Raw genomic sequence first — 26,075 nt, 5'->3', positions numbered from 1 at the left:
TAAAAAAAAAAAACTGCCGCCACATTTCGATAAACAAATTTCACTGCACAGATAAAGATCTTCGAGTTGGCATAAAAAAAAATAAAAAAAATTGATATGGAAAGCATTGTAAGGATTGCATGAAGAAATTAAATGCTTGTCTGATTTGCAATCAATTATAAATCACAATAAAGGGATTATGTGCTGCAGGGTCTGGCATAATCTGGATCTGGATCAACTCCTCAGTTGATAAAGAAATAAGTTTCAATGGAAGAGTTTGGGTTAGTTTGGGCTTTCAAATATGTTCGTTTTTATTCAGCTAGAATAGAAGTACATATTTCAGGCAGTCAGTCAGATTTTTTATTTAAAAAGTAATCAATCATTCAATCGATTCAAGCACTCTATTAGTTTAGCCATCAGCTAATCAGGGAGTCAGTCAATAATTCTTCTCCTTGAGTTAATCATTCAAGTCAATCAATAGTCCTTCAATCAGTCTGTTATATAGTCTATCAATCATTCTGTTAGTGTCATCAATCAGCCAACAATTGAAGCGGATTATAATCAATTCTTTATTATAGATAGACTTTATAATTAAAGCTAAATCTCTTTAAGCTCTTCAAGCTCGTCAATCAATCAATCTTTTTTACCAATTAGTCAAGCAGTGAATCGCTCAATCAGGATCGTTTTGCATAGGCTAAGCCACAGCTAAGAGTTGCTACTTTCGATTAATTTCGCTCCAGTTGCGTCTCACTTGTGGCACACAGAGAAAGTTTATAATACGCATTTATATATATATAAATATTTATTAAGATCTCCAACCAAGTAAAATTTATCGATAAACGCAACATAAAGACATGGCATATCACAGAAAAGAAAAACACATAAAAATAAAAAAAATTGCGCTTTTGGTAATCGCTGCGACTATCGCAGCTAACCAAATAAGCGGCGCAACTGATGACCATAGCACGACTGCCCCCTCCCCGTTCCGCCCCGCCCACACGCCTCCTGCAGCAGCCACTAGCTCAGTTGGTCGATTAAGAAGAAGCAGCAGGAGGAGGAGGCAGTGGAGCTGTGGCAGAAGCAGAAGAAGAAGAAGAAGAAGGCGTACATTGACCGCATTGGCGGCAATTCGAGCCGCTGTCTGAGCGGCTTTGGCGATATTTTTGCCAAGATAAAATAAAAGTATGTAATAAAATACAGTTATTTACATGCAGGCAAGCACACACACGCGCACACAGGCACATAAATGGATGTATATGAATACATACATATGCACAAATGATGTACAGCGAATGCTCTAGGCAAAAAGAAAAAAAAATTTGTGTAGCTGTGATAAGCGCAGCAGAAAGCGCAACAGGTGAGAGGCGCGGCGAGATTTTATAGTGTGTGAGTGTGTGTGTGTGTGTGTTGGTGATTGTATGAGTGTGTTTGTCAGGCAGTCATAAGCACATCTCCACATCCTTGCATAACCTGAGCAGAAAAGGCTATAAAAAAATTGGCTAACAGAGCAGAGCTGCAAAAGATGGACAGTAGCTGAAGAGAGAGAGAAAGAGAGGGCAGCTGCAGCAGCAGCGAGAAGGAGCAGCAGCAGGCGACGCTCTCTATGCAAGGGGGAAAAATATCACTTCCTGCGCGCCTCAATTGCCTGATTTTTAATTACAAATGCAAAGTGCAGACGCGGCAGCAGCAGCAGCGGGGGAACGAGAGCGAGAAGAATCTGTTTACACGCAAACCTGCAATCACAGTGGACGCTAGCTATGAGCGACATGTCTTTGTGCATATATAAATGGGTAGTTGTCTGTGTGTGTGTGTGTGGCAATCAAGCAAAGCCAGCTGCTGCTGCTGCTGCTGCTGCTGCTGCAGTTGTTGTTGCTCTTGTTGCTGCTTCAGCTCAGGTGGGCAAATTGGCAACGGGCTGCAACAACAACAAGCTGCAGGCGCCGCCGCCGCCGAATTATTTATGATGTATGCATATTTATGCAGCATCTCGCTAAGTATTTTATAATAATTTTACAACAAATCGGTTTTGCTGTTGCTGCTGACCCTAACGGTGCCTGGCCGAAAGCGCTTATTGGCCGCCGCGTTGGTGGCACCCAAAAACTTGTTTGTACAGGCAACAGCAGCAGCAGCAAGAGCAGCAACAACAGCAGCAACAGCAACAGCAACAACAGCTCTTGAAGCGTCTGCTGTCTGCCACAAGCTGTGGCAAGGCTTATGGCACTTGCTACACGATTTTAATTAATTTATAAAAGAAAATACGAGAAGGAAGACGAAGAAATATACAAACAACAACAACAACGAATGCAATAAACAAAATGTGCGCATCCCATGCATTTTGATTGATTGCTAATTACACACACACACACACAGACACGCACACACACACATGTAAGCAACACACCTGGCGCTGCTTGCGCAAGTGTCCAAGCGCTTAGCTAAGCCCGCAATTAAAACACACAAAAGTTCACTAATCGGGGCGTATTCGACTAGCGAATACCCTAGACTCAATGGCAGCTATAAATATTTCATATATTCATATATTTGATATACCCCATATACATATATCTATCTGATATATTATCTATCAGTGAACTCTTTCTAACAGCTATTCTAATATCTCTTTCTCTCTCTCTCTTTCTCTCTCTCCACAATAGGGCGCCGAACGTAAGACGCGCGATGAGGAACGGCGCGCGGCCAAGCGCAAAATGACAGCAACTGGACGCAAGAAGCTGGACGAGCTCTACCATCCGGTCACAGATCGCTCCGAGTTCTATGGCATGCAGGATCTGGCCAAGCCGCCTGTGCTCTTCTCGCCCGCCGAGGACATGGAAAAGGTATGTGAAGAGTTGATTAACATAAAAGGTAGAGATATAGATATAATGAAACCTTCGCTAATCCCGCAGAGCTTCTATGGCCATGAGACTGACTCGCCGGAATTGAAGGGTGCTTCGCCTTTTCTGTTGCACGGCCAAAAGGTGGCCACGCCCACGCTCAAATTCCACAATCATTTTCCGCCCGACATGCAGACGTGAGTAAAAATCGTCATCCTTTATGCAGAGGACGCGCCTCCAGCTGCCCAAGATCAATGAAACTAATCTTCTATCTCTCTTCTCTCTCTCGCTCTCTATTAATATTTCTAGTGATAAAAAGGATCACATATTGGATCAGAGTATGTTAACCAGCACGCCGATGTCCGACTTTGGGCCACCCATGAAACGGGGCCGCATGACGCCGCCCACCTCGGAGCGCGTCATGCTGTACGTGCGGCAGGAGAACGAGGAGGTCTACACGCCGTTGCATGTGGTGCCGCCCACGACGATTGGCCTGCTCAATGCGGTAAGTGTGTGAGGGAAGGGGGAGGATGAAGATGAGGAAGAGGAAGCAGCCGGTTGACCCAGCATGTGAACCTATCCAAACGTAATACATATTTCCCCCCAAGAAAATTCACAATGCAGTCTAAAAAACAAACAAAACAAAACAAATTAAGCCCAAAAAAAAAAAAAAAAAAAAAAAAACAACTCTAACGTCTGTAATTTTGTTCATTTTGGTCGAATTGGTAAAACGCAAAAGATATTGAAAAATCAAATATAGAAACTATAAAATTGAAATTGCATATCCAAAATGAAGAAGAATCCTCGTTTATCTAAACATAATATAAACAAAACTGACCAAATTAATGCATTTATATTCAACTAAAGCATTTTGTTAAAACCCAAACTTCACATATATCAATCGTAATTCATCTTAAATTAAAATCAAATGAATTAAAAAATTTAATTATATATATTAAATATATTTATATATATAATCAATTGTAGTTGAAACTAATTGAAAGCGTCGTAACCAAGTCACATAAAATTCATCAAAAATAAAAACTACTCTCCATATATACCACAACTATATATACTCCATATGTATAGGTGTGTGCGTATGTATACCTATGCGTATGTATACCTATGTGTATATCTATCCATTTATAACTACACTTAACCCACACGATACGGCACAGGCAACAGTTGAAAATTGGCTGAAAACAAAACAAAACATATATAGAGAGGGAGATGTAAAAATATATTTAAAAAAAATTAATTTTTGAAAAATTATTGAAGGATTTTTAAAAAGTATTTTAGAGTATTTAATTTTCTTAATATATATATATAATATATATATATACATATATATATTTTTTATACATATTTTGCTAAATTCGTAAAAAATATAAAAAATACTTTTCAAATATATGGAAAATAAAAAATATAGATAATACATATATAGAAATATAAATACTTTAAAATTATTTTTTAAATAAAAAAAAAAATTAAAAAAAAAAAGGATATATTATCAAAAAAGTGTTCAAAGACTTTGTTTAAAAATGATATTTAAAAACTCAAAAAATTCCCATAAAAATATTTAATTAAAGTAAATTTTTAAATATTTGTATGGGAATTTTTTGAGTTTTTTCAAACCTTACAAAAAATCCATGAATTAATAATAATAATAAAATAATAAAAGTCATTATTAAATATATTTATAAATATATTTAAAAATGTCTTTAAATGAATTATTTTAAAATTTCAAATTAAAAAATCCTTTAAAAATAGTTTCTCAAAATATTTATCAAAGTTATTAAAGTTTTCCAAATGAACAACATTACAAACACACGAAGAGTTAAAAGAGAAATATTTTAGTTTGCTTAGCTAGAACTTTGATTGAACTTGATCTCTCGTTAGTGGCTACTCGTTACTCGTTACTCGTTACTCGTTACTCGTTACTCGTTACTCTCGCGCCAAACACAACAGACAAAACATCATATTTCTCTCGTTTCTCAATTGCAGATTGAAAACAAATACAAAATCTCAACAACGAGCATAAATAACATATATCGCACAAATAAGAAAGGGTAAGTAAGGCAGCTGTGTCCAAGTGCTACACACACACACAGAAAAACACACACACACTACTACACACACAACAGACTACACACACACACACACACACACACACGACACACACTCAAGAACTTGCACCTGAATATCATGGAAAACTAACAAAAAGGCAAAACACGTTCATCTTTTGGTAGTTTAGTCTAAAACCAACTAACGCTTAACTTGGTTAAAGGAACTGACGTGACTCGACTTGACGCGACTGTCTCTCTCTATAAACATATATGAATCCATTGTCATATGAAACAATTGTCTTACATGTATTCTTTTGCCTTGCAGGATTACGGCGAAAATTGATGATGATATGATATCCTTCTACTGCAACGAGGACATCTTCTTGCTGGAAGTGCAACAGATCGAGGATGATCTGTACGATGTGACGCTCACAGAGCTGCCCAATCAGTAGTAAAAGAACTCAAAACCCAGAGAGAGAGCGAGAGAGGGAGAAAAAGGAAACACACACAAATATGTGGACACAATTTTGCTAAATGAAAACAAAAACAAAAATATATAAAAGTTGTTTCAATAAGCCATCTTTTCGAAATAAGCCCTAAGTTAGGCCTAAGCGCTCGATACGCATATTATGAATCTATGAAATATATTGAAAAATATTATATATATATATAAAACCTTTTATATATATATATATACATATATTTAGTTGTAATTGTTTTTGTTTAGCTACTTTAGTAACAATGAGATTACATCAATTTCTAAAAACAAATTTCAATTCTCGCTATGTTTATATATAAAAGAAGTAAAAGAACAACATGAATTAAGTGAAATTATCATCTTTATGTATTTATAACAAAATATATGTATACACATGCATATATATATCTGTATCTTTAACTAAGTTAAGTCGAACAAGAATAGAGTGCAAAATGTCTGTCCAGTTAAACGTTTAAGTTCTGCTAGGCCTTAGGTCCAAAAAAAAAAAAAAAACAAATTCCCTATAAAAAGCCCTCTGAAATTTATGCAAAACCATTTGAAATTTTACTCTAAATAAACTTTATTTAAGCATTTTTTTAATTGTTGTGAAATTCTTTTAAAATCGTTTGTTCTTTGTCTCTTCATACCTTGTTATTTGTGGCTATAAATGTTGAAAAATATATACATATAATTAATAACAAATAAACATAAACATAAACAAAATAATTAGGATCTCTGCTAAACACAAAAAAAAAAACAAAAACAGATTTTGCTTCCAATGCCTAGAACAAAACGTAAAAAAATAAAATGAAATTGTCAAAAAAAAAAAAAAAAACTGTTTAAAGTAATTAACTTAAAGTATATATATAAACAAGCATATATATAACTTCAAATATATATGTGTAAGAAGCTCTGCAATAAAACATGTTGATAAAAATCTTAATTAAGTCCAAGTTAAGGCAAAGAAAACAACAACAAAAAATCTAAAAAAAAAAAATTGAAATGAACTAAGAAATTGTGTGCATTTGTTGTAAAACAAGAAAAATCTACAAAAAACAAAATCAACAAAAATAAAAGTTGATTCAAAACAAAAAATTAAACATGAGAAATACTGAACAAAAAAAAAACATAATATTTAAAAATATATATATACAATTTTATATATGCATATAACATATTTCGTAATAGATATAATTTAAATTTTATACAGCATATATATGACATTGTGCGTTTACAATCTTTGTTTGCCATAATTAACAGCTTACTTAATTTAATTAACAATTGTTTTTCTATATATATACATAAACATTTTATAAACAATTAGTAAAAAGCAAAAATCTTTCCCTTTTTTGCTTTTTAAACAATTTGAATACTCCGCATCAAAACTTGCTCAATATTATATTATAATTTTGTTTATTATTTTTAACAATATACACACACACACAGACAAACACAATCCCACACAATACACACACAAACACATAATCTCTTCTTCTTATTCTCGAATATAAGACAAAGTAAATTTTGTATTTCAATTAATCATCTTTCGGTGTTGTACATCACAATTTGTTTTTAGTTGTAGTCACTAAACAAAAAAAAAAAATGCTGTAAACGTAATAATTCAAGAGATAATATAAATATATACATATACGATATTACGATAATAATAATAATAATGATAATCTAACTGAAGAAGAAATCTACAAATGATTGAGATGAGAATCGAATCGAATATCTTGCCGACATGTTATAAATCTATATGTTTAGTTTTAATTTATAAGTTTTATGCTCTTTCTACAAACACACACATATATAAAATATATATACACATATATATATATTTGAAAAGCCAATAATTTATTTTTTGTTACCTGTTGGAAACGATTCCGCGAAAAATAGTAAAAGTTTAACTGAAACTGAGCGATTTGTATGTATGTATGTGAGCTTGAGAAAAATTTTCAAAACAAAAAACAAAAAAAAAAGAAGATGAACAAATTGTACAATATTATCATAATGAATACACAAAATTTAAATAAAGAACAAAAAGTAAACGAACTGTGTGCTTATTCATAGAGAGTTGAATAATATTTGCATTAATTTATTAAATCATTTTATTCTAAACAGTATATTTTGCTAACCTTATCTATTTTACATAAGCGGAAATTCCAATTGGACAAGGTTTATGGCGGCGCAGAGGCTGTTATGTTAACATAACAGCATGTTAACAGCGTGTGTGCGAGCATTTGCACTGCTTGAACTCTCCGTTTTGCATTGGTGCTGCTTGTATGGTTGTTCCTGTATGAGTGAGTCCATTGCATTGGACGGAGAAAGCATGTCGCTCTGCCCGTTCGCCCACATGTGATATGCAAAAGAGCGCCCACTCAATGCCGGCAAATCAACGGTTGACGAGAGTGCGTTTTCGACTCTAGCAAACATGTTGCTATGGCAACTAGCTGCAACAGTTGTGCGCCTAAATCTCTCATTCTTTCGCTCTCTCCACTTCTCTTTCTCGTATTGGGACTGTGCGTCGGCGTCTACGTCGTCTGCTTCGCTTTCGGCAGTTCAGTATTAGTTTTTCTTTTCGACTGTGGTGTTGCTGCATCGCCGCTCGCCCTCCAAACTTTTACAGCAATTGGCAACTCGCACAGATCACGTAAAAATCTGCTCTTACAGGCAAATGCCAGGTACAATGGGACTGAAATGTGCATGTGCGTGAGCGTGAGCGTGAGCGAGAGCGTGTGTATGTGAAGATAAGATCTGGGATGATCTCTAATGTCAGCGCACGGCTGATGACAAAACTGATTACCAGCCGCAGATAAAACGGCTCGCTGTGAAAGACATAACAATAGATGCCAAGTGCGCGCTCGAGAAGCCATTCACCATTTTTGTTGTTCACTACTCAGTTTAGTTCGTTGCTGCGTGTGCATCGCGCCGGTTGTGATTTACAGTTAATTGTGTGTCGCTCGCTATTATCCTCTCCCTCTAACCAATTGCATTGCACTTGCGAGTTATGGAATTCGGATTGGATTAGAAAGCGACAAACTGTTGCCGAAGCCGTTACACAAAAGTCAGTTATCGATTGATTTCTTAACGGTTTCTTACACACACACACGCGCGCACATAAGCAAATGTCAGCTAATTGACATATTTTCGTTTTGTTTATGTGCATGTGCTCAACGTAAGAGCAACTGCATTGGCCGCATTTCTAGCCCGCTGCGACAGGTAAGAAATTTTACCTCTGTTACAAATATTTAAATAATGAAAGACAGTTGCACTTGTTTTTCTTCACTAATTTTTTGGTAAATATTACTTTAAATTTGTATACCCTGTAACGTGTGTAAACATAAAGTTGTGCTTATGTGTGTGACAATCAAATTAGTTCTGTTTTAGATCAAGTTGATTTACGAGACGTATGATAAATGGAGCATGTGATAAAGCCAAATAAATTTGCTTGGCAAAGATAAGAGCTGAGGAATGCAATTCTACAAACTGAATCAAAGAATATGAAGTAGAGTAGCGAGATTATCAAAAGTAAGCAAAAGAAAAGCCAGACATATACCTTGATATAGATTAAAGATAGCGGGTTTATAAGGGGAAAAAGTTGGAATGTGGAGAAAATTAATAAATGCCTTAGATAAACACTATTTAATCATGCAATTCGTATTATTTTATATAAGATATTAAATTTTGTTATACAAGACATGTGGGAATATGTGGGAATACGTAGGAAATGAAAAGATTCTTTAGTTTAGTTTAGATTCTTTAGTTTTAGAAATCTATTATTAAATAAATTTTTTTATGAAAGATATTTGAATGTTATTCCATTGCTATGCTCAAATTGAGTCTACAGTCGATATACCCTAAATGTATCACTCCCCTCGTGAATGTCAACTATTCATAGGATATCTTAAAGTGCAACGCCTTTCACTAGATTCCATTTACTCTGTGGTGCATGGCGCGCATGTTTACAGCTTCCATTCGAAAGCAATTAAATCCAATTGAAAGGCATTTGGGATCGACTGCAAAGAGATCGAATTTGACATTCCCCCCATTTCCTGATCGACGCTGCCATGCGAAAGGCACGCGAGCCACGCGAGACCCGATGCCACCTATGGCTGATGCTAATTCATTTGTTTGTTATTATTCTACTCGCATTCGACTAATAACCGTTATTTTCGCAAGTGTCCATCTCGTGTGTGACACAATCTACATCTCCATGTATAAATAAATGAATATATTTTTTGAGATCTTTCATAACCGTGTGAATAAAAAATAATGCTTGTAATTCACTTCTTTATTTATTTAACAATTAGTTAGCGCATTAATTGTTAATTCCTGAGCCTCGGCTATGACTGTGCATGATGCATGCGCAGTTAGCAACTGCTTATCCATTATCAACATTTATAATTACGTTCCGAGTATCCAATTTTCTCATTTTCTAATATATATGTATGTATGTATGCTCTGCGCTATGCCAAGGAAACAAAGTTCAAAACATGCTAGCGATGCATACTCGAATCGAATCGAATCAACTCGACTCGATATGGAATTTCCCCTAGCCGGGCGACCTTTGGCGCCTGTTTTTTTGCTGTTCCTAATACTTGTTTGCCTAGCGTGAAAAGGGTATATTGGATTTTCTTATGGTGTTTACTTTACAAAATGTACATAGAAGAGCTTATGTAGGTTTTTCCATAAGGCACCTATATACTATATAAGTGATCTATGGCTTGAGTGCTTTGAATTGACATAATACTTATTCCTATGTTGCAAATGGGCATATTGGTTGTAAGAAGTGTTCAACAGGATTTTTTAATTTTATATACTGATATTCTGATGTTTAATAATGAAATTCATATTAAACGAAAATTTATTTATGTTTTTAATTTAAATGCACAGTAAATAGTTAAAGCTATTGCTCAAGAAAATTACTATATGAATTATTAAAATATATAATAAGTATTACAAAGATTTATGTATATATTCTCATTCTTTATATTCACCTATAAATCATCCATACTAAACTATTATTAGTGTGCATCCACGTTAGGCAGTCTATACTGTGCACTCTATAAATCACTTTGAACGAGCATCGAGCAGTCGCTTGTAACTGTGACTCCCTAGTCGAGCCACAATTTCCCTAACTGTAATCAGAAACATGTTCACGGACGTGGTTCGGCTTAAGTTTGACGGAATTATATACAGTTAGCTCAATAAACCAAATTTGCAATACAACAAATAAATGTTATGCCAATTTGTTAAGTTAACTATAAAACAATTTTTATTTTTATTTTATTTATTTATTTTTATTTTTTTGCCAATGATTTGCTTCGCTTAGAACCAAAAGTGCGTTTAGTAAAAAAAAAAAAAATGCAATACAAAAAATTGTTGAAATTAATTTTTATCTAAAATTAAAACCTGATCTGGTTTTGCAGCTGCAGAAGATCATGAATCATCTACAAATTTATGGCTCTCTCACTTTGTTTAATATTTTTCGGGCAGACGATATCAAATTTTTGTTTTGTTGACTTTTGCTTTTATCTTGGCACACATTTCCAAATGGGTTCGAGTAATCAATATTACGGCCGTGTTACGGACAGTCGCTTGCAACATCTCTTTATGAACTGTTAACAAGGCCTTTAAACAACATATTTTTGTATTGTTGCTGATGATGTTGTTTACATCATGGTTGTTGTTCAATGATCATCATATCAATTTGATCTGAAAAAAAAACATTTTTCATACGCTAACGACCTGGCTTATTTGTGCATAGAATTGGCTACGGGGTTTCAAGTTTATCGTAAATTTAACTTAGGGCTTAAAGCTGTGCACTTAACAGAGTTAATTTGCCATTGTTTGAACAACTGTTTTAGCCTTCCCATTTGAAAAGAATCTGAGTTTGTGAAAGGAAACTTTGCTTTTCTTTCCTCTATATGCATCAAAAGTAATTGACTTGTAACTCATTTCTATACCATTTTGTTCTATTTCTTTTCGATTTGTAAGCAAAGACCATTGTGTAAATCTCTTAGCAATTTTCCATTCATTTAAGTCTAGCTAATTTAGCAAAATTTACAATGATTATCAAGTTAGAGTATTTTATCTTCGTTATGCCGAAGTTAATTGCTTGAGTTTAGACGAATTGCATTTGATGTTGTTTTGAATTTCAAGCTCGCCTCTCTTACCATTACTTGTCATGCGATCAGCTGCGCGTCGAAAGCTTTCGCTGAGCTTTCCTCTGCTGCACTCGAGCACCGTGGAACGTGTTTCGTTTCTTAACGTCAGTTCACATTTTGCAATGAGTTTTATTTTAGGATTGTTTAACCATATTTACATGGCAAATCAGATTTCTTGGCAATTAAAAAGTCACAAAGTAAATTGCACAAAAATGCTTTATCTTAATGTGACATTATAAATTTAGATATGACTAATTACAAAATAAAGTCAGTAACTGAAATAAAAAGTAATATAAATGCATATTATACAATGTGTATAATAATAAAAACTAACTGATAAAATCTAGGCCTTCTCTGTACTAATTGGCCTTATTTACATTTCCAATAAGAACAAAAAATCCCCTCAGCGACCACGCCTGTACGCTACCAGCGTAGATCGGCAAATTACTGTGGGGAGAGTGGGGAAGGTCGGACAACAACGAAGCAACGAAGCAGGCGCGAAGTTAACCGCAAAACGTTGTGCTTTTAATCAAAAGTTTTTATTGATTGGCGTCGCGCTTGAGGAAATTGTTAAATTCGCGCAAAATAATTTCCAAGCGAGTCTAGAGCGCGAGTGTGTAGAGAGCAAGTGCACGCGCGCGCGCCTCTACTCACACTCACACGCACTCTCGCACTCGCACACTCTGCCAATCACACAATCTCTACAAAACTCTACACTCTACAGGCAGAGACGGCACGAGCTTTGGCAGCGGCTTCGCGTGCCTTTTGTCCGCTTTTTGTGTTTTCAGTTTTCAGTTTTAAAGATCATATCGTAGCGTTCGGCTCAGATTTTGGGAGCACACGCAAAGAGCGTTTGTGCGAGAGAGAGAGAGAGCGAGCGAGAGCGACAGTTAGTATAGGTAGAAGTCGATAATTATTTTGTGTACTTAAAAAGCATAAATAAACAACAAATTCAAACTGAGTCAACTCTTGCCAAAACTTGCCAAAAACAATAAAGAAAAAACCCCAATTTTCAATTCCGTCTTCGCATATCAATGTCAAGTGCTGTCCGCTCCATCGAATCCGGGGTCACAAGTGCTCAAGCGGCTGATTAACGTTCAATAGAAGCGAGCGCAAAAACAAAAAACAACAAAACAATAAGAAACTGCAAAACAAAAAAATAAAGACTAAAAAAGGTGGAACGGCGCGAAACACGTTTCGTGTTTGTGTTTTCCTAGCTGAACAAAAATAACAAAACAAAATAACTGAAATTATTGTCATTGTTGCCAGAAGAAAACAAAAACAATAACAAACTGAATAGTAAATATAAATAAACTAAATTAATTAAATAAATCAGCTTCTTGGCCAGAGTACAGAGCGAGAAAGCAATACACAGAAGCACTTGCCCAGACCAGAGAGGGAGAGAGAGAGAGAGAGTGAAAGACAGAGACAAAGCGAGACGAGTCGAGGTTAAAGTTACCAAAGCGAACCTGATCTCAAAACTGAAGCAGCAGCAGCTCGGGAAGCGTAACGGCTTTGGCAGCTCTTACCAAATATGAGCATATGCTGTTAACCTGGCTATAGCTAACCACGTAATTCAAGCAGCCGTAACTTACCAGCAACAACAACAACAACAACAACAACATTTGTTGAGAATGGAGCGCTCGCAAAGCTGCAGCAATTTCGAAGGCGCGCCGGAGGCGTTGCACGCCTCTGTTGGTGGTGTCAACAAGCCGCTTACCGGCAGCAGTGACAACTTGCCCCACCGACTTGCCAGCTGCAACAGCAGCAGCAACATGTTGCCCAGTTTTCCGCCCAGCAAACCGTTGCGCAAACGCAAACGTCTGCAACGCCAACAATCCGTCAATGTGGATGATGCGGATGACGATGATCATCATGATCTGCTGAGCTGTGAGTGCGCCTATGCCGCCGATCTGGAGGAGAATGACGATGGGGATCTGGAGATGTCGGAGCCATTGGTCATGCCACGCCTGCCCCAGCGCCACATCTTGGCCAACAGCGGACGACAGCTGCGGCACGAGGAATCCTTCGACTCGAACAGCACGGCGCCCGAGATGAGTCCGCAGGCTGTGCGGCAGCATCGCTTCAGCAGTTTGCTGCTGCGCGACAGCTCCGTCTCGATGCAGTCGGACTCGAGTCGCTATTCGAGCGTGGACAGTCTGCTGGAGTCGCGCAAGCCCGATCCGGAGGCAATACTCATCAATCTGGGCTTCGGGCCCGTCGGCACCGAGGACATGCTCTCGCGCATACCCAAGCGTTTCCTCAAGCCCTCCAAAGTGCCGGGCATCGACACGGAGGCGTTCGTCAAGCGTCTGCAGCTGGCCAGTTCGTTGGCCGACTCCAGTGCCCTGGGCTATCGCGGGCTCACCTCCAGCTCGGATCAGCCGCCCTCGTCGATTGTGGCCAAGATTATGGAACGCTTCGAGGTCAACAATCAGCGCAAACAGTCCATGGGCAACATTGAGCACACGATCAGATGAGACGCCGATCCAATCCAAACACTATCTAACTATCCATATGCATACTATATATCCAATGAATATCTGAAATTGAGCAACCTAGGCTAAGTTACTCCGTTAGCTATATATAGCAGCCAGCGAGCGGGGTTTTACCCGACACGCGGCAACTTTTCTATTATTACTGTACGTTATTATTATTATTATATATATATATATTATCTTTATTGTCATGTGATGTTTATCTTGTCCATTAGCTTTTAGTTGTGCCGCGTACTTAGCTTTGTCTATTGTTTTACCTACCGATTCGGGTTTATTTTTACAATTCGCTTTACACTTATTATAATCTCAGTTTTAAGCATCAAACTAAAATAATAATACAAATTGCCTTTGATATATTTGAATGAGTTTTATTTTCGAGCTGAACTTTAACTGCGTATTGTTATTGTTATTGTTATTGAATCGTTAACTTTTACAATTTAGTCGTCAATTATCTCTCTTTCTCTCTCTCTCTTTCGCTTATCATTTGTAATAAGGTTTCCATTCATAGGTTCTTTTTTCTTTGTGGCGCATTCTGGAAGATTTGCAAAATATGGAATATAACCATTATCAATCAAATATTTTATTCTTTGTCTTAAACTTGGTTTTAGTCTTCCTCTTCTTGAAACTTCCTTTGTGTTGCATTCTCAAAGATTTTTCAGAATCTTTATGCTTTCACTTTCAAGCAATATTTTTAGAATTCTTCTCAAACTTACTCAGTCTTCGATTTGTCATCTCTTTGGCTTTCTTTTTGCCACTGCTTCTTACCATTCACTTTGCATTGTGTTCTTAAAGGTTTGCGGCTTACTCTTATTTTTTTTAGCTTTCTCCTTTGTGTTTTATTCTGAATGCGAATCACTAATACTCAGCCCTCGTCTTAGTCTTGTCTATGGCTTCCTCTTTGCTGCTGCTAGAGGCCATTCACTTTGTGTTTAATTCTGAAATGTTTGACGAGTCCGAAACTATTTAGGCATATCTAGATTTTGATCTGGAAATATTTAATTTGTTTTCTTGTGGATAAATTAACATTTATCATTTTTCTCTTAATCTACTTTTTTACTGCCTTCAGGGAAATAAATTCCTAAACGTTTTCAGGCCGTGCCTATAGCATATTTTCGTATCGACACCTTTAGGTGTTAAAGTTTTCGTAAATTCTATTCAATGTGAATCAATTTAGCGTGTTTTTGCTTAAGCGTTGCATTCTTAAACGTTTCTCACACAAGCGTGCATTCGGCTTTCTCTCCTGCCTCTTTCTGCAGCCCTTTTCATTCTCTGGGGTGTGACAAATTTCTATTTCGAGCCAAGTTGCATTCTTCAACGTTTCCACAATTCTCACATTTGACGCACTTCTCGCAGGCTAATAAGCGAATTTTAACTATATTTTAGAATAAACATTAATTTGCGTTTAGCTAGAGAAATCTGTTTAAATATCTAATATATCTGTTTAAATATTTATCGTCAACTTTCCACAGCGTGTCAAGAAACTGTTGTATAGCTTGAGAAGTAAATAGACTTCTATTGACAACTGTTGCCGCTTCAAACACCTATATATATATATATATATATATATATATTTCTATATTTATCTATATCATTATCTCAGGCTTAGGTTTTTCATTTTTATTGATTGGTTTGCATAAGAAGTAAATGTTATATTTAGAAACCGACGTCATAAGTCAGACAAAAAGTCAACAGACCTCATAAAAGCGGCAAACAAAATTCAATTGCGATAGAAGTCAAAGGAAAATAACAGCACAAAAGAAGGGCTCGGGTGGAGGTGCTTGACTAGAAGATACTCAGTACATGGAAAGCAGAAAGAGATAGGGAAAGAGAGAGAAAAAGGAAGTGAAGGAAAGGAAGAGAGCAAGAGAGAGAAAGAAAGAGAGAATAGTGTGTAATAGAAAGAGAGATACAGAGATATACAATGAAATAAGCTAGCAAATCTCTGTCTCCCTCTTCTTTAATTTACACTGGTCAAGCTTATCATACTCTATTGTGGTAATTGTTACAGGGTATGTAAATAAACATGCACATTTTGCAAACAAATATTCAAAGACCTCCAACTGTTGTTGCGCGGCATATCTAATTGTGGTTGTTGTTTCTTTGTTGTTATTGTTGTTGTTGCTGTGTTATCGAAAGTACATTTTCTGAGTAGCTAAAAACGAAATACATCTATTATAAGCCCGTGACATACATATAGATATTACACACATTAATACTTATATACACATTTATTCAAGTCAAATATCAGATAAATCCCATCTGAGCAAATTGTGAAGCGTTTCCATTTGAGGGCTAACAATTTGTTGTACTTGAGTTAAATTTATTGATTTCAATTGTTTTTAATTGTTGTCAGAGATGAAACAAAAGCAGTACAAAATACACAGAACATGAAGAAGAAGAGGCAGATGAGTAAAAATAAGAAGCAGATGACATTTATTATTGCCAGCTCAATCTTTATCACGATCGAAGCGAATGCAATGGGTATTAGACTCTTTGAACTCTCAATAAATTAATTTTTTGTTTTTCACAAACAGAACGTCATAACGAGCCGCTGTTGGTAAATAGATAAGAATGTGAATAATATATTTACGCATATATAGAAATGAATATAAATTTATGTATGTATTTATTCACATAGATTTCGTAACACCTTGAAATTTGCGTTTTATTTAAGCAGTAAACTGAAGAAACAAGTCAGCCGACACTTTCGTTGGGTATGCAAGACTAACAGATACCCAGATCACAGGGTAGAGCATTTTTGAAAGATATATATCTTTTACTCATAGATGGACTCAGATAATCATACAAATCGTTATATACATCAAAGTATCTGCTTGTTACATACATTGGCACAACAACAATATACCCCAAATATGAACACTATAAAACAGGGTATACCGAACTGAGCATAGATATTGGTTATGAAGTAAAGGCGTCACAAGACACGAGTTCGCTATTAGAATCTGTATCTGTGTCTGTATCTGTATCTGTATCTGTATCTGTATCTGTATCTGTATCTGTATCTGTATCTGTATCTGTATCTGTATCTGTATCTGTATCTGTATCTGTATCTGTATCTGTATCTGTATCTGTATCTGTATCTGTATCTGTATCTGTATCCTTATCTGTAGCTGTATCTGTATCTGTATCTGTATCTGTATCTGTATCTGCATCTGTCACTATATAACTGTATCTAGTCAAGAAATGAAATGCACAAAGCACAAAGCAGAGAACGAGATAAAAGCTACAAAGATCTGCATAAGGCTCTTTGCATATGTATGCATAAATAAAGTTTTTTTGTTTGTTGTTTTTTTGGCTGCCTGCTGCGGCTGTGTTGCAAGCAGCAGAAGAAGCGAGCAAGTTCAAGGCGCGTGAAGGTGTTGCATAGATACACCGACAACAACAACAGCCTTAAGATACAAAGATACTTCTGTATGCGCATATGCAGATACTTTTTGCTCTTAGCCAGTGGCTGCGTTGACGAAAATAAAACGCCCACGCCGGAAGCGAGCGAAAATGCAAACAAAAAATGAGAAAACGTGTGAAAAACAATTAGCAAACAGCCCCAACAATAAAAATAAAAATAAAAACAAAAACAATTGTAAATTTCAAATTGAAAAATGTGTCACAGCCAGTGAATATTTGCGTTGATTTTGTTATTTCTATTTCTGTTTCTATATAATGAGCGTGGGCGTTTTGATTAATGGGCCTACTGGCACACTATGTGCATTCCAATTGCTCTTTGGCTAACATTGACATTAAAACACATTTAATTAAATAAAAAATAAGAAATATGAAACAAAACTGAAAAGAAAATCAAATTATTCGCGCGCGCTTTTTTAACGGCACTGCCAGCCCGAAATTTGCAATGGCTAACAGCGTGCTGTTAGCGCTGCCACATTCTGTTAATAGCTCATGCGAGCTAACAGCTCAAACGATTATCGATAACAGCGGCCACAGCGTCAGTCTGTTTTGGTTGTTCCGCACTTGCACACATACTCGCCTAATATGTAAAAAATCAAAACCTATAGAAAATATGTAAATTTTAAACAAGTGCAACTGTTTTTAATTTTAATTTGTACTTAAGCACACCGTACTTACCGTTCCTTTATTTGTTCTTTTTTGTCGCGCTCTACGTGCCCACTGTCCTTTGTGCGTCTCTCTCTCTATATTACCTATTTTTGGGTTGTTTTTTTTTTTTTTTTTTTTGTTTTTTGTTTTACTGTTGCTTTGTGCATGGGAACTCGTGCAAAATGGATTTCGTGCAGTTCTGGAAAATCGTTGCTGCCCTTTGGAGGCCCGATTGCTCAAGATGTCTGTGTGGACGACAACTAGCTCAGCTAGCAATGGCCTAGAATCTTCCAATAACCAAACTCGCACGCCGCCAACGGCCAAATCTCAGCTCAGTGCCGCTCAACGCAACAGCTCAAATCCGACCAACGCTGGCCAGTTAATTGGCAGTGATATTACCACGTCAGCCAACGCTCAGCAGCATCATTTCCAGCACGTAGTGGCCGCAGCAGTTGCAGCAGCCACAACCATAGCTACCGGCCAGCACCAACAACAACAACAGCAACATCATCATCATCATCAACAGCAGCTGCTGCAGTTGCAGCCCTTTCATAATCACAGTTTATACAATCAATTTGGCAGCAGCTCCGGCAGTAGCAGCAATAACGGCAACAACAACAACACCTTCAACTTCAAACGTTCCAGCATTAGCAACTCGGCTCCACAGCTACCCGCTTCCAGTCAAAATTTCACAAAGGTAAGTCTCCATAAGAATTCAAATTCTATATTCCTCCTACATGCAAAACAAAAATGACAAGAAAAAAAACTCCTACAGTCGCCTAAGCTCTCCCGCGCGCTCTCACTCACTCACTCTCTCTCTGCTTTTGTCACCCCTCTCTCATATCTTTTCCACGCCAATCGTGCAAAATCACCGAAATGAGCAATATGGAAACGAACAATTGGACAAGCGGTTCACGGTTAATTCTCCAGTCTAAACTCTAAACTTGGCCTCCGATTTCAAGTCGAACCAGATCCCACATGCTAGCGCATGTGCGTTTGCGCGTGTGTGTGTGTGTGTATATATATGTATGTATGTATGTATATTTGCCTGTGTTTACGTACCGTAATATTGCACGCGGTTTATTATTAATTTTCCATACACTTAGAGCTTGCTTATGACGTCACAGAGCTTAGTTTGTTATTCTTGATGCTCATTAGACAGGGGTATTAGGCGGGTATATTTGTGAGCTCTGCAAGCAAAGAGATACGGGAGAGGTTTTGATAATATATATTTATGTATGTATATAAGTACATACTAATGATATAATTCTTTCCTAATTCCATTCAACTCAAAATTAAGTTCAGCTTTGATATATTTTCTTCAGTGTATTGTGCAATTAATACAGCTCGCTCTGTAACTTGTTTACTCTCTTCCCATTGACTCTTCTTCAATTCAATTCGCACTGCGTCTTAGCTTTGCTGTTGTTTTATCAACTGTTTGCATACGATAAATAATTAAAATTAGGCACTTTATAGGGCCCACGCCTACACGCACGCACATACATATGCATAAATGTGTGTGTGTGTGTTTATAATCAGCATATACATATAAAATCTTTTATATTCATGTTATTTTTTTCTATATTAATTAGTTTTGAATGGCAACAATGTGGTGTGGCTGTTTTTATATAGCGATAAGGTCTGTTATATTCCACTTCATGTTACCCGGCTTTGCATGGCACGGAAAAAATATGCATACAATAGAATTTCAATATCACAAAACGGCAAAAAACGTAATAGTAGTATTATAAAATCGTTTTGATTTTGCCTGTTCAATGGATTTATTCAACCTTTTGCTCTAATTTGTATGCATAATAATTGTGCGACGCCTTTGAAAATTGCATAAATTTCAATTTTGCATTGGATTGGCAATATATTTGACTTAGAATATTATTCACTTAAATGCCGATTTTATGGGTCAAGTTGGTTAAAGTAGGACGAAAAGTATATATATTTGCTTCCATTAGAAATTCTGATGTAATTTTTTTTTTTTTAGAATTTAAAATATATTTTATTTTAACTTTACTAAGTACGAGGAATTTATGTAAATCTAATACAAATATAAACTCAAGGCGATATTTCTAAAAAATGTTTGTTGAATAATTATTTTTATTCACATTGATCAAGGAATTACTGTAGCTGATTACATTTTTGATATTTATTGATATTTGCTTCGATTGGAAACTCGAAACGCTGTTCATGCGATCACATTTTACATGAACTGATAACAAGCACAGTCACTTAATTGTTGTTCCCATTTAATCGTTCGAATTGAGAAAAACATCAATCATCTGATACTACGAATTCTTTGTCAACGATCAATAACACTTGTGTTATTATTGATTGATTGTATAATAATCCACAGATCAGCGAAAGCTCAAATTACAGAGTTTCCGAAAAAGAGCTTTTGAGCAATATATTTATAGTATTTTCAGTATGTTAATGCAAATTCCATACAAGTTCCAAAATGTTACAGCGCATTTGCCGGCATCGAAATCCACGGGGAAATATTCTCTTTAAGCTGTGCAGCTGCGTCAATAGGAAGCTAAGTTGTTCCATTGACTGCAAAAAACGGTTATTTTACTCTCCTCTCATTGCAGCTCTTTCGCCGAATTTACTCATAAAACTTCATCAGCTGGAAGCTTAAGAGCGAATCGGTTGGCTCGCTCTTCTTATTTTGATCCCCAAATGACATTTTGCCTGTCCTACGTGATTTCAATCAAATAATTCCACTAGCTACAGGTCTTGGCCTCTCTATCTCTAAAACATCTGCTGCTGCCGCAGCTCCTCTGCTCGCTTTATTGTTGGGTCAGCTGAGCGGGCAGTGTCGAATTTATAATTGAATCAGTGGCCAATCAACTGCCCAATCACTGCACAGTTCAGGGGCAAGTCGCGTCGCCCAAACGCTCATCATTTGATTTCCCCATTGATGATCAACGGATGCGCTACAGGTAGGAAAAATGTGCTGATTGATTGCCAACAGTGGGAGAGAGCGAGAGGGCGAGTGAGTGAGTGATTGGGGAGCACCTTTATCACGTGCTGTCTCTTTTGCACCTTTCATTGCTATCTATTTGTTTTGCTTGTTTTCCGTTTTCTTTACACACACACCCACACTCATATACACTTATACAGGCACCCGCTGTCAACGTTTTAGTTTCCTTCAGTTCGGTTTTAATTCAAATGGCATTTGTAATTCGATTGTCTATTGTTATATTGTTGTTGTTTTTGTCGTCGCAGGCCGCAACCGCCGTCGTCGTCGTCGTCACCGTAGCCGTCGCTGTCGCCGCCGAATTGATTGTCGAATTTGAATATCACGCGCGCCGCCGTCGACAGTTCAGCAACCAACGCCAACGTCGCCGCATCAACGGCATCGCCTCCGTCGCCGTATCAGTTAGTTGTTAACTAGACAAGACGTTCTCGCGCGTTCACATCAACCGATCAAGCAACCAACACACCACCCAACCACCCAGCCACCCACACTCATTCATTCACCAACCGGTTCACATGACAACCAAAGAAACATTCAAGAGAGTGAGAGCCTGAAAAAGAGAGAGACGCATTAAGACTAAAAGACGCTAAGGCGGCTGAAGGGAAAAGGAAGACACAGCGAAATGCAAAAAGAAATGAATTAAATGTGTCGAATAGTAGAGCCAAATTACTATTCAATTCATTATCGTGCCGCAGTTCGCCGTGAACTTGTCGTCGTGATTAATGCTGTACGAGCTAAAGATATACAAGAACTACATGCACATGCAAAAAGACAAACACATACTCATACACTTGCTCATTTGTAGAGTGAAGTCGAAAACGGTTAAGCGGTAAAGCGTGTCTCCATTAAAGCATCGTTGGCGAACGGAAACGGTTATCGGTTTTTGCCATCAAATATATTTTGATACGTTTTGAGTGCTCTCGCAAATAATAAAAATACGTACGTGCCAAATTGTGTTTTATTGACACATGTATTTTGCAATTTTATATGCTATAAAATGTTTATAAATAAAAAGTCAATATTTAAATAACACAAACACACGCACGCAAACCTCTAAAAAAGAGAAAGACGGCAAGCGGAACGCAACGCAACGAGCACAAAAAAGAAAAACAACCAAAAAGCAACTACAAAATTTGCCAACAAACTGACAATTAAACCAAGTAGAAAAAAAAATAGCGCACTTATGTGTAATTGTGTGAGTGAGAGTGTATGTGTGTGTACTGATCAATTCTCATGTGCACTGAACACCATAATTAATCAACAACAACAATAAAACGCTATCAGCATCGTCATCAATAGTCAGCATCGGCAACCAACTGAAACGAACTGCCAGACATTGTTTGAGAGCAGTTCGAAGTGTTGAGGCGTTGAAGAGCGAAAGTTTCTTTCGAAAGGAATTTTATAACTTCCAGTCTACGCTCTCGCCCGCACTCTCTCATTTATTAGTGCTTCGCTCGCTCACTCTTATGCTGCTCAGAAGTGTTTTTGTTGTTAAAGTGTTTGGCAAAAAGCTAAAGTTTTGAAAATTTTACAAATCAACATAAATATTAATTTAAAACACATATACGCGTGTGTGTGTGTGTGTGTGCGTGTGTACGTGTATGCAGAGAGAGAGAAGGAGAGAACTAAGTGCACATGCGTTCCACTTGCGACGAAGTGCCGCTTAAGCCGCCGCGACGCCAAAAGCTTCAGCTTGAACTGCCGCTGCTCGAGCAAAAAGACCAGCAACAGCAACCGCAACAGGACAAAGAGAGCGAGTGCAAAAAGCGTACGCGTGATCCGGTTCAGCGTGCAGAGAGCGAAAATTTGTTACCTCTCAATCCGAAGAGCATGTACTCTAACCTACGCTATGCCCGCACAAATCTCAGCCACAGCAGCCTGCTGCTTAATCATCAGCAGAGCTCGTTCGATGGCAGCGCGCCCACTTCGACGGAGCGCACAGAGAGCAGCGAGACATTGGACACACCGTTAACCCGGGACTCGGACAGAGAGGATGGCAGGCAACCGTTGCCCTCTGCTCGCCTTTTGCCCTGTGCGGCGAATCGGATTGAGACGAAACGCTTTGCTTTGGCAAGTGCATTGCATGCGACAGCTCGGCTGGCAGCGAGTGTGGATGCCTATACAGCAGCAGCGACTGCGTCGGCATCGACGACGACGACGCATTGTACTGGCAGCCACTGTCATGGCAGCGACTGCAGCAGCATGTGCGACTCGTGTCGACCGCAACGGCAGGCACAGCAGCAGCAGACACAGAACAGCAACAATTTCAGTCGTACCGCCCACTCGGGACCGAGTAGCTACATTGGTTCGGCGCGCTTTCTCAACTTTAGCAATTTGCATTCAGCGAATTCGCCGCACGCGAGCTCGCGCCGCTTCAACGCGCATCTAACATCCCAGCCGCCGCTGCCGCCGCCGCCGCCGCCGTTTCCATTACCATTGGCAGGTGCAGGGCCAGCAGCTTCCATAGTACAGTCCTCGTCCAGTGCATATCCATATCAGTTACGCACATATCAAGAGCATAAATTCTCTCGATTTCAGCCTCGACGCATCACCCGCAGCAGCATGTCGCAGTCTGGCGAGGATCTGCACTCACCCACCTATCTGTCGTGGCGCAAACTGCAGTTGAGCCGGGCCAAGCTGAAGGCAAGCAGTAAAACGTCCGCGCTATTATCAGGCTTTGCTATGGTAAGTTCTCTCTCTCTCTACCTCTATGTTCTCCACTAGTTCTATTGAACTAGTTCCATTTGCTTTCAACGTACTTTATTATCTAATTTTAATCCGTCGTGTTTAATAAATATCAAAATTAGTTGGCTTCTTTAATTAATTATTAGAAGAATGGCGCAATTGCCCTAGCGTATGCCCTGTAGCCGAATGAAGCAGAAAAATGGGTATAAAGGGTTGACTAACTGAGCTACTTGTTAGTTGTATTACACATAGTTGTATTATACATAATATATTTTAAATATTCGGAACAGCTTAACTTTGTATATATTTCTTACCTCTGATTTATGAGGGTTTCGTCACAGAGAGTTTAAAAAACTCATCAAATTTGCATATATATTTCTTATCTATATTTAAATATGTTTATGTACCCTACAATATATATGTATATTATATTGATTTACAAATTTGCCATGTAAATCTATGAATGACTTGAAACTGATCAATGAACATTTTATTATATTTTGTACTAATTTATATAAATAAATATGTTTTTTTTTTTTATGTAATATGAATAATTAGCAAATATTTACATAGGCTTTTGATACTTATCAGAAAAATATATTTGTAGTTCATTTGGCGCTATTTCTTATGAGTTATGCACTGTAATATAATGCTCTCTCTAGGCATTAGATATAAACTAATGGAAAATGTATGTATATAAATTTGTGTATACATAAGTATACGCCAGTTGTTAATAATTTTTGGAAAAAAAAAAAAAAAAAAAAAATTGCGCTATACTTTTCGAACAGATCTCGTATATACATTCATATTTATATTAAATTACATAGTTTACAAAAATTAAACACGTTCCATATTATCTACACAATACAATCCACAAAGTCGTTAAGCTCATTAAATCATTTTAAAAGTTTTGAATAATATTTAATAAATTAAATTTTAAAAAGAAAAAAACTAACCTAATTAAATGTAAAAAAAATAATACATTAAATAGTAAATAATAGATGAGGAAAAATAATTCAAAATAAATGAAATTGCCAAAAAATAATAATAATAATAATAATGAAGTAAATAATAAAAAATGCAACCGTAAATAAATGAAGAACTCTAATTATATATTTATTATAAGGTATTTTGTGGTCGCATACTGCTTAACTAATTAATAAATGGCTTGCATACCAAAAACAAATAGAGGGCCGACAGACGAGGATAATCGCATAAATTGGCCGCATACGTAGCATATTGAATTTGTGTAATATATGTGCATGAATATATAAATATATATATTATATATAATATACAGCCAACACATTCTGTTGCCAAAATGTGAACAACATGAGTTGGCTAATAATATAAATAATAAGCACACTAAAGCGAGCCCAGCAGGTAGTCTACCAGCGCTCTCTCTCTCTCTCTCTCTCTCTCTCTCTCTCTCTCTCTCTCTCTATCAGCTCTCTGGCTAATTCTCACTCTCTCTCACTTTCTCTTTTGCTCTTTGCAGGTGGCCATGGTGGAGGTGCAGCTGGACAAGGATACAGGTGTACCGCCTGGCATGCTGGTGGCCTTCGCCATCTGCACCACGCTACTGGTGGCCGTCCACATGCTGGCCCTGATGATCAGCACCTGCATCCTGCCCAACATTGAGACCGTTTGTAATCTGCACAGCATCTCATTGGTGCACGAGTCGCCGCACGAGCGCCTCCATTGGTACATCGAGACGGCCTGGGCATTCTCCACGCTGCTCGGCCTGATACTGTTTCTCGTGGAGATCGCGATACTCTGCTGGGTGAAGTTCTATGATCTGAGCACCACGGCTGCCTGGTCGGCCGTGGTGGTGCTGATACCCGTGATGATTGTCTTCCTGGCCTTTGCCGTTCACTTCTACCGGTCGCTGGTGACGCACAAGTACGAGGTGACCGTCTCTGGCATACGCGAGCTGGAGCTGCTCAAGGAACAAATGGAGCAGGAGCATCTCGAGGTGCACAACAATGCGCGCAACAATGGCTTCAACTATGGCGCCTCTGGCGACATTGTATAGTTGACTTCAGCCACACCACAATAAGGAAAACTTTTGTAAAAGACATACATGCTTAAACACACACATAGATGCATATAGACATACATATATATTAGTCCGTTAATCGGACCTTAGACTAAATGCAAAATATTCAGAATTGTGGATTTGTAGCTAATGCAAATTGTGATACGCATAAGCAATATATTATGTTACTCCAATATCTTTTTTTATATATATATACACATAACTATACAGTTATATATACATAGAGTATGTGTACGACCGAAGTGCTTG

At 37.4% G+C, this 26,075-nt stretch overlaps 4 protein-coding genes across 20 annotated transcripts in view; all 4 read left to right on the top strand.

Moving 5' to 3' along the window:
* Positions 1–6,117, top strand: part of grh (grainy head) — a 49,607-nt gene extending 43,490 nt beyond the window's left edge. For 9 of the 13 annotated variants that reach the window (XM_089471074.1, XM_089471073.1, XM_089471079.1 and 6 more), the window contains 4 exons: positions 2,634–3,007; positions 3,120–3,315; positions 4,815–4,879; positions 5,202–6,117. In XM_089471074.1, coding sequence (XP_089327200.1) covers positions 2,634–3,007; positions 3,120–3,315; positions 4,815–4,879; positions 5,202–5,328 — 762 coding nt within the window. In that variant the 3' untranslated portion in view covers positions 5,329–6,117. The remainder of the gene's footprint in view (positions 1–2,633; positions 3,008–3,119; positions 3,316–4,814; positions 4,880–5,201) is intronic. The other 4 variants (XM_089471084.1, XM_089471075.1, XM_089471082.1 and 1 more) reach the window with 2 other exon arrangements.
* Positions 6,118–11,804: 5,687 nt separating this feature from the next.
* olf186-M (Ki-ras-induced actin-interacting protein-IP3R-interacting domain olf186-M) lies at positions 11,805–14,378 on the top strand. Its single transcript, XM_018011685.2, has one exon. The coding sequence runs from the start codon at positions 13,159–13,161 to the stop codon at positions 14,002–14,004; it is 846 nt and encodes a 281-aa protein (XP_017867174.1). The 5' UTR covers positions 11,805–13,158; the 3' UTR covers positions 14,005–14,378.
* Positions 14,379–17,144: 2,766 nt separating this feature from the next.
* Positions 17,145–21,620, top strand: LOC149268480 (uncharacterized). Of its 4 annotated transcripts, XR_016270455.1 has the most exons (3): positions 17,179–18,790; positions 20,570–21,044; positions 21,331–21,456. XR_016270455.1 is itself a non-coding variant. In XM_089471089.1 (2 exons), exons 1-2 carry the CDS (start codon positions 18,335–18,337, stop codon positions 21,493–21,495), a joined length of 726 nt encoding a protein of 241 aa, XP_089327215.1. In that variant the 5' UTR covers positions 17,145–18,334; the 3' UTR covers positions 21,496–21,620. The 4 variants fall into 4 exon arrangements, 3 of the variants coding, with proteins under 3 accessions (XP_089327215.1, XP_017867173.1, XP_089327216.1); XM_089471089.1 differs by lacking the exon at positions 20,570–21,044 and having other exon boundaries at positions 17,145–18,790; positions 21,226–21,620; XM_018011684.2 differs by lacking the exon at positions 20,570–21,044 and having other exon boundaries at positions 17,228–18,790; positions 21,331–21,620.
* An 802-nt stretch (positions 21,621–22,422) lies between these two features.
* On the top strand, positions 22,423–25,999 carry LOC108616475 (calcium release-activated calcium channel protein orai). 2 transcript variants are annotated; one of them, XM_018011681.2, is made up of 3 exons: positions 22,423–23,548; positions 23,621–23,767; positions 25,266–25,999. In XM_018011681.2, the coding sequence occupies exons 1-3, from the start codon at positions 22,718–22,720 to the stop codon at positions 25,800–25,802; spliced, it is 1,515 nt and encodes a 504-aa protein (XP_017867170.2). In that variant the 5' UTR covers positions 22,423–22,717; the 3' UTR covers positions 25,803–25,999. The 2 variants fall into 2 exon arrangements, with proteins under 2 accessions (XP_017867170.2, XP_089327212.1); XM_089471086.1 differs by having other exon boundaries at positions 22,423–23,767.
* Positions 26,000–26,075: the final 76 nt, after the last annotated feature.

This window comes from Drosophila arizonae, chromosome 5, assembly GCF_054131065.1.
Source record: "Drosophila arizonae isolate 15081-1271.41 chromosome 5, UAZ_ARI_1.0, whole genome shotgun sequence".
NCBI lineage: Eukaryota > Metazoa > Arthropoda > Insecta > Diptera > Drosophilidae > Drosophila > Drosophila arizonae.
This window is presented reverse-complemented; position numbering and strand designations above follow the sequence as displayed.

Excerpts from the sequence above, each read along its gene's own strand:
- LOC149268480 (XM_089471089.1), top strand. The coding sequence starts at position 18,335 with ATGTCTGTGTGGACGACAACTAGCTCAGCTAGCAATGGCCTAGAATCT. Across the intron at positions 18,791-21,225 it reads CCAGTCAAAATTTCACAAAG|GCACCCGCTGTCAACGTTTT; the intron begins GTAAGTCTCCAT and ends ACACTTATACAG.
- olf186-M (XM_018011685.2), top strand. The coding sequence starts at position 13,159 with ATGGAGCGCTCGCAAAGCTGCAGCAATTTCGAAGGCGCGCCGGAGGCG.
- LOC108616475 (XM_089471086.1), top strand. The coding sequence starts at position 22,718 with ATGCGTTCCACTTGCGACGAAGTGCCGCTTAAGCCGCCGCGACGCCAA. Across the intron at positions 23,768-25,265 it reads TATTATCAGGCTTTGCTATG|GTGGCCATGGTGGAGGTGCA; the intron begins GTAAGTTCTCTC and ends TGCTCTTTGCAG.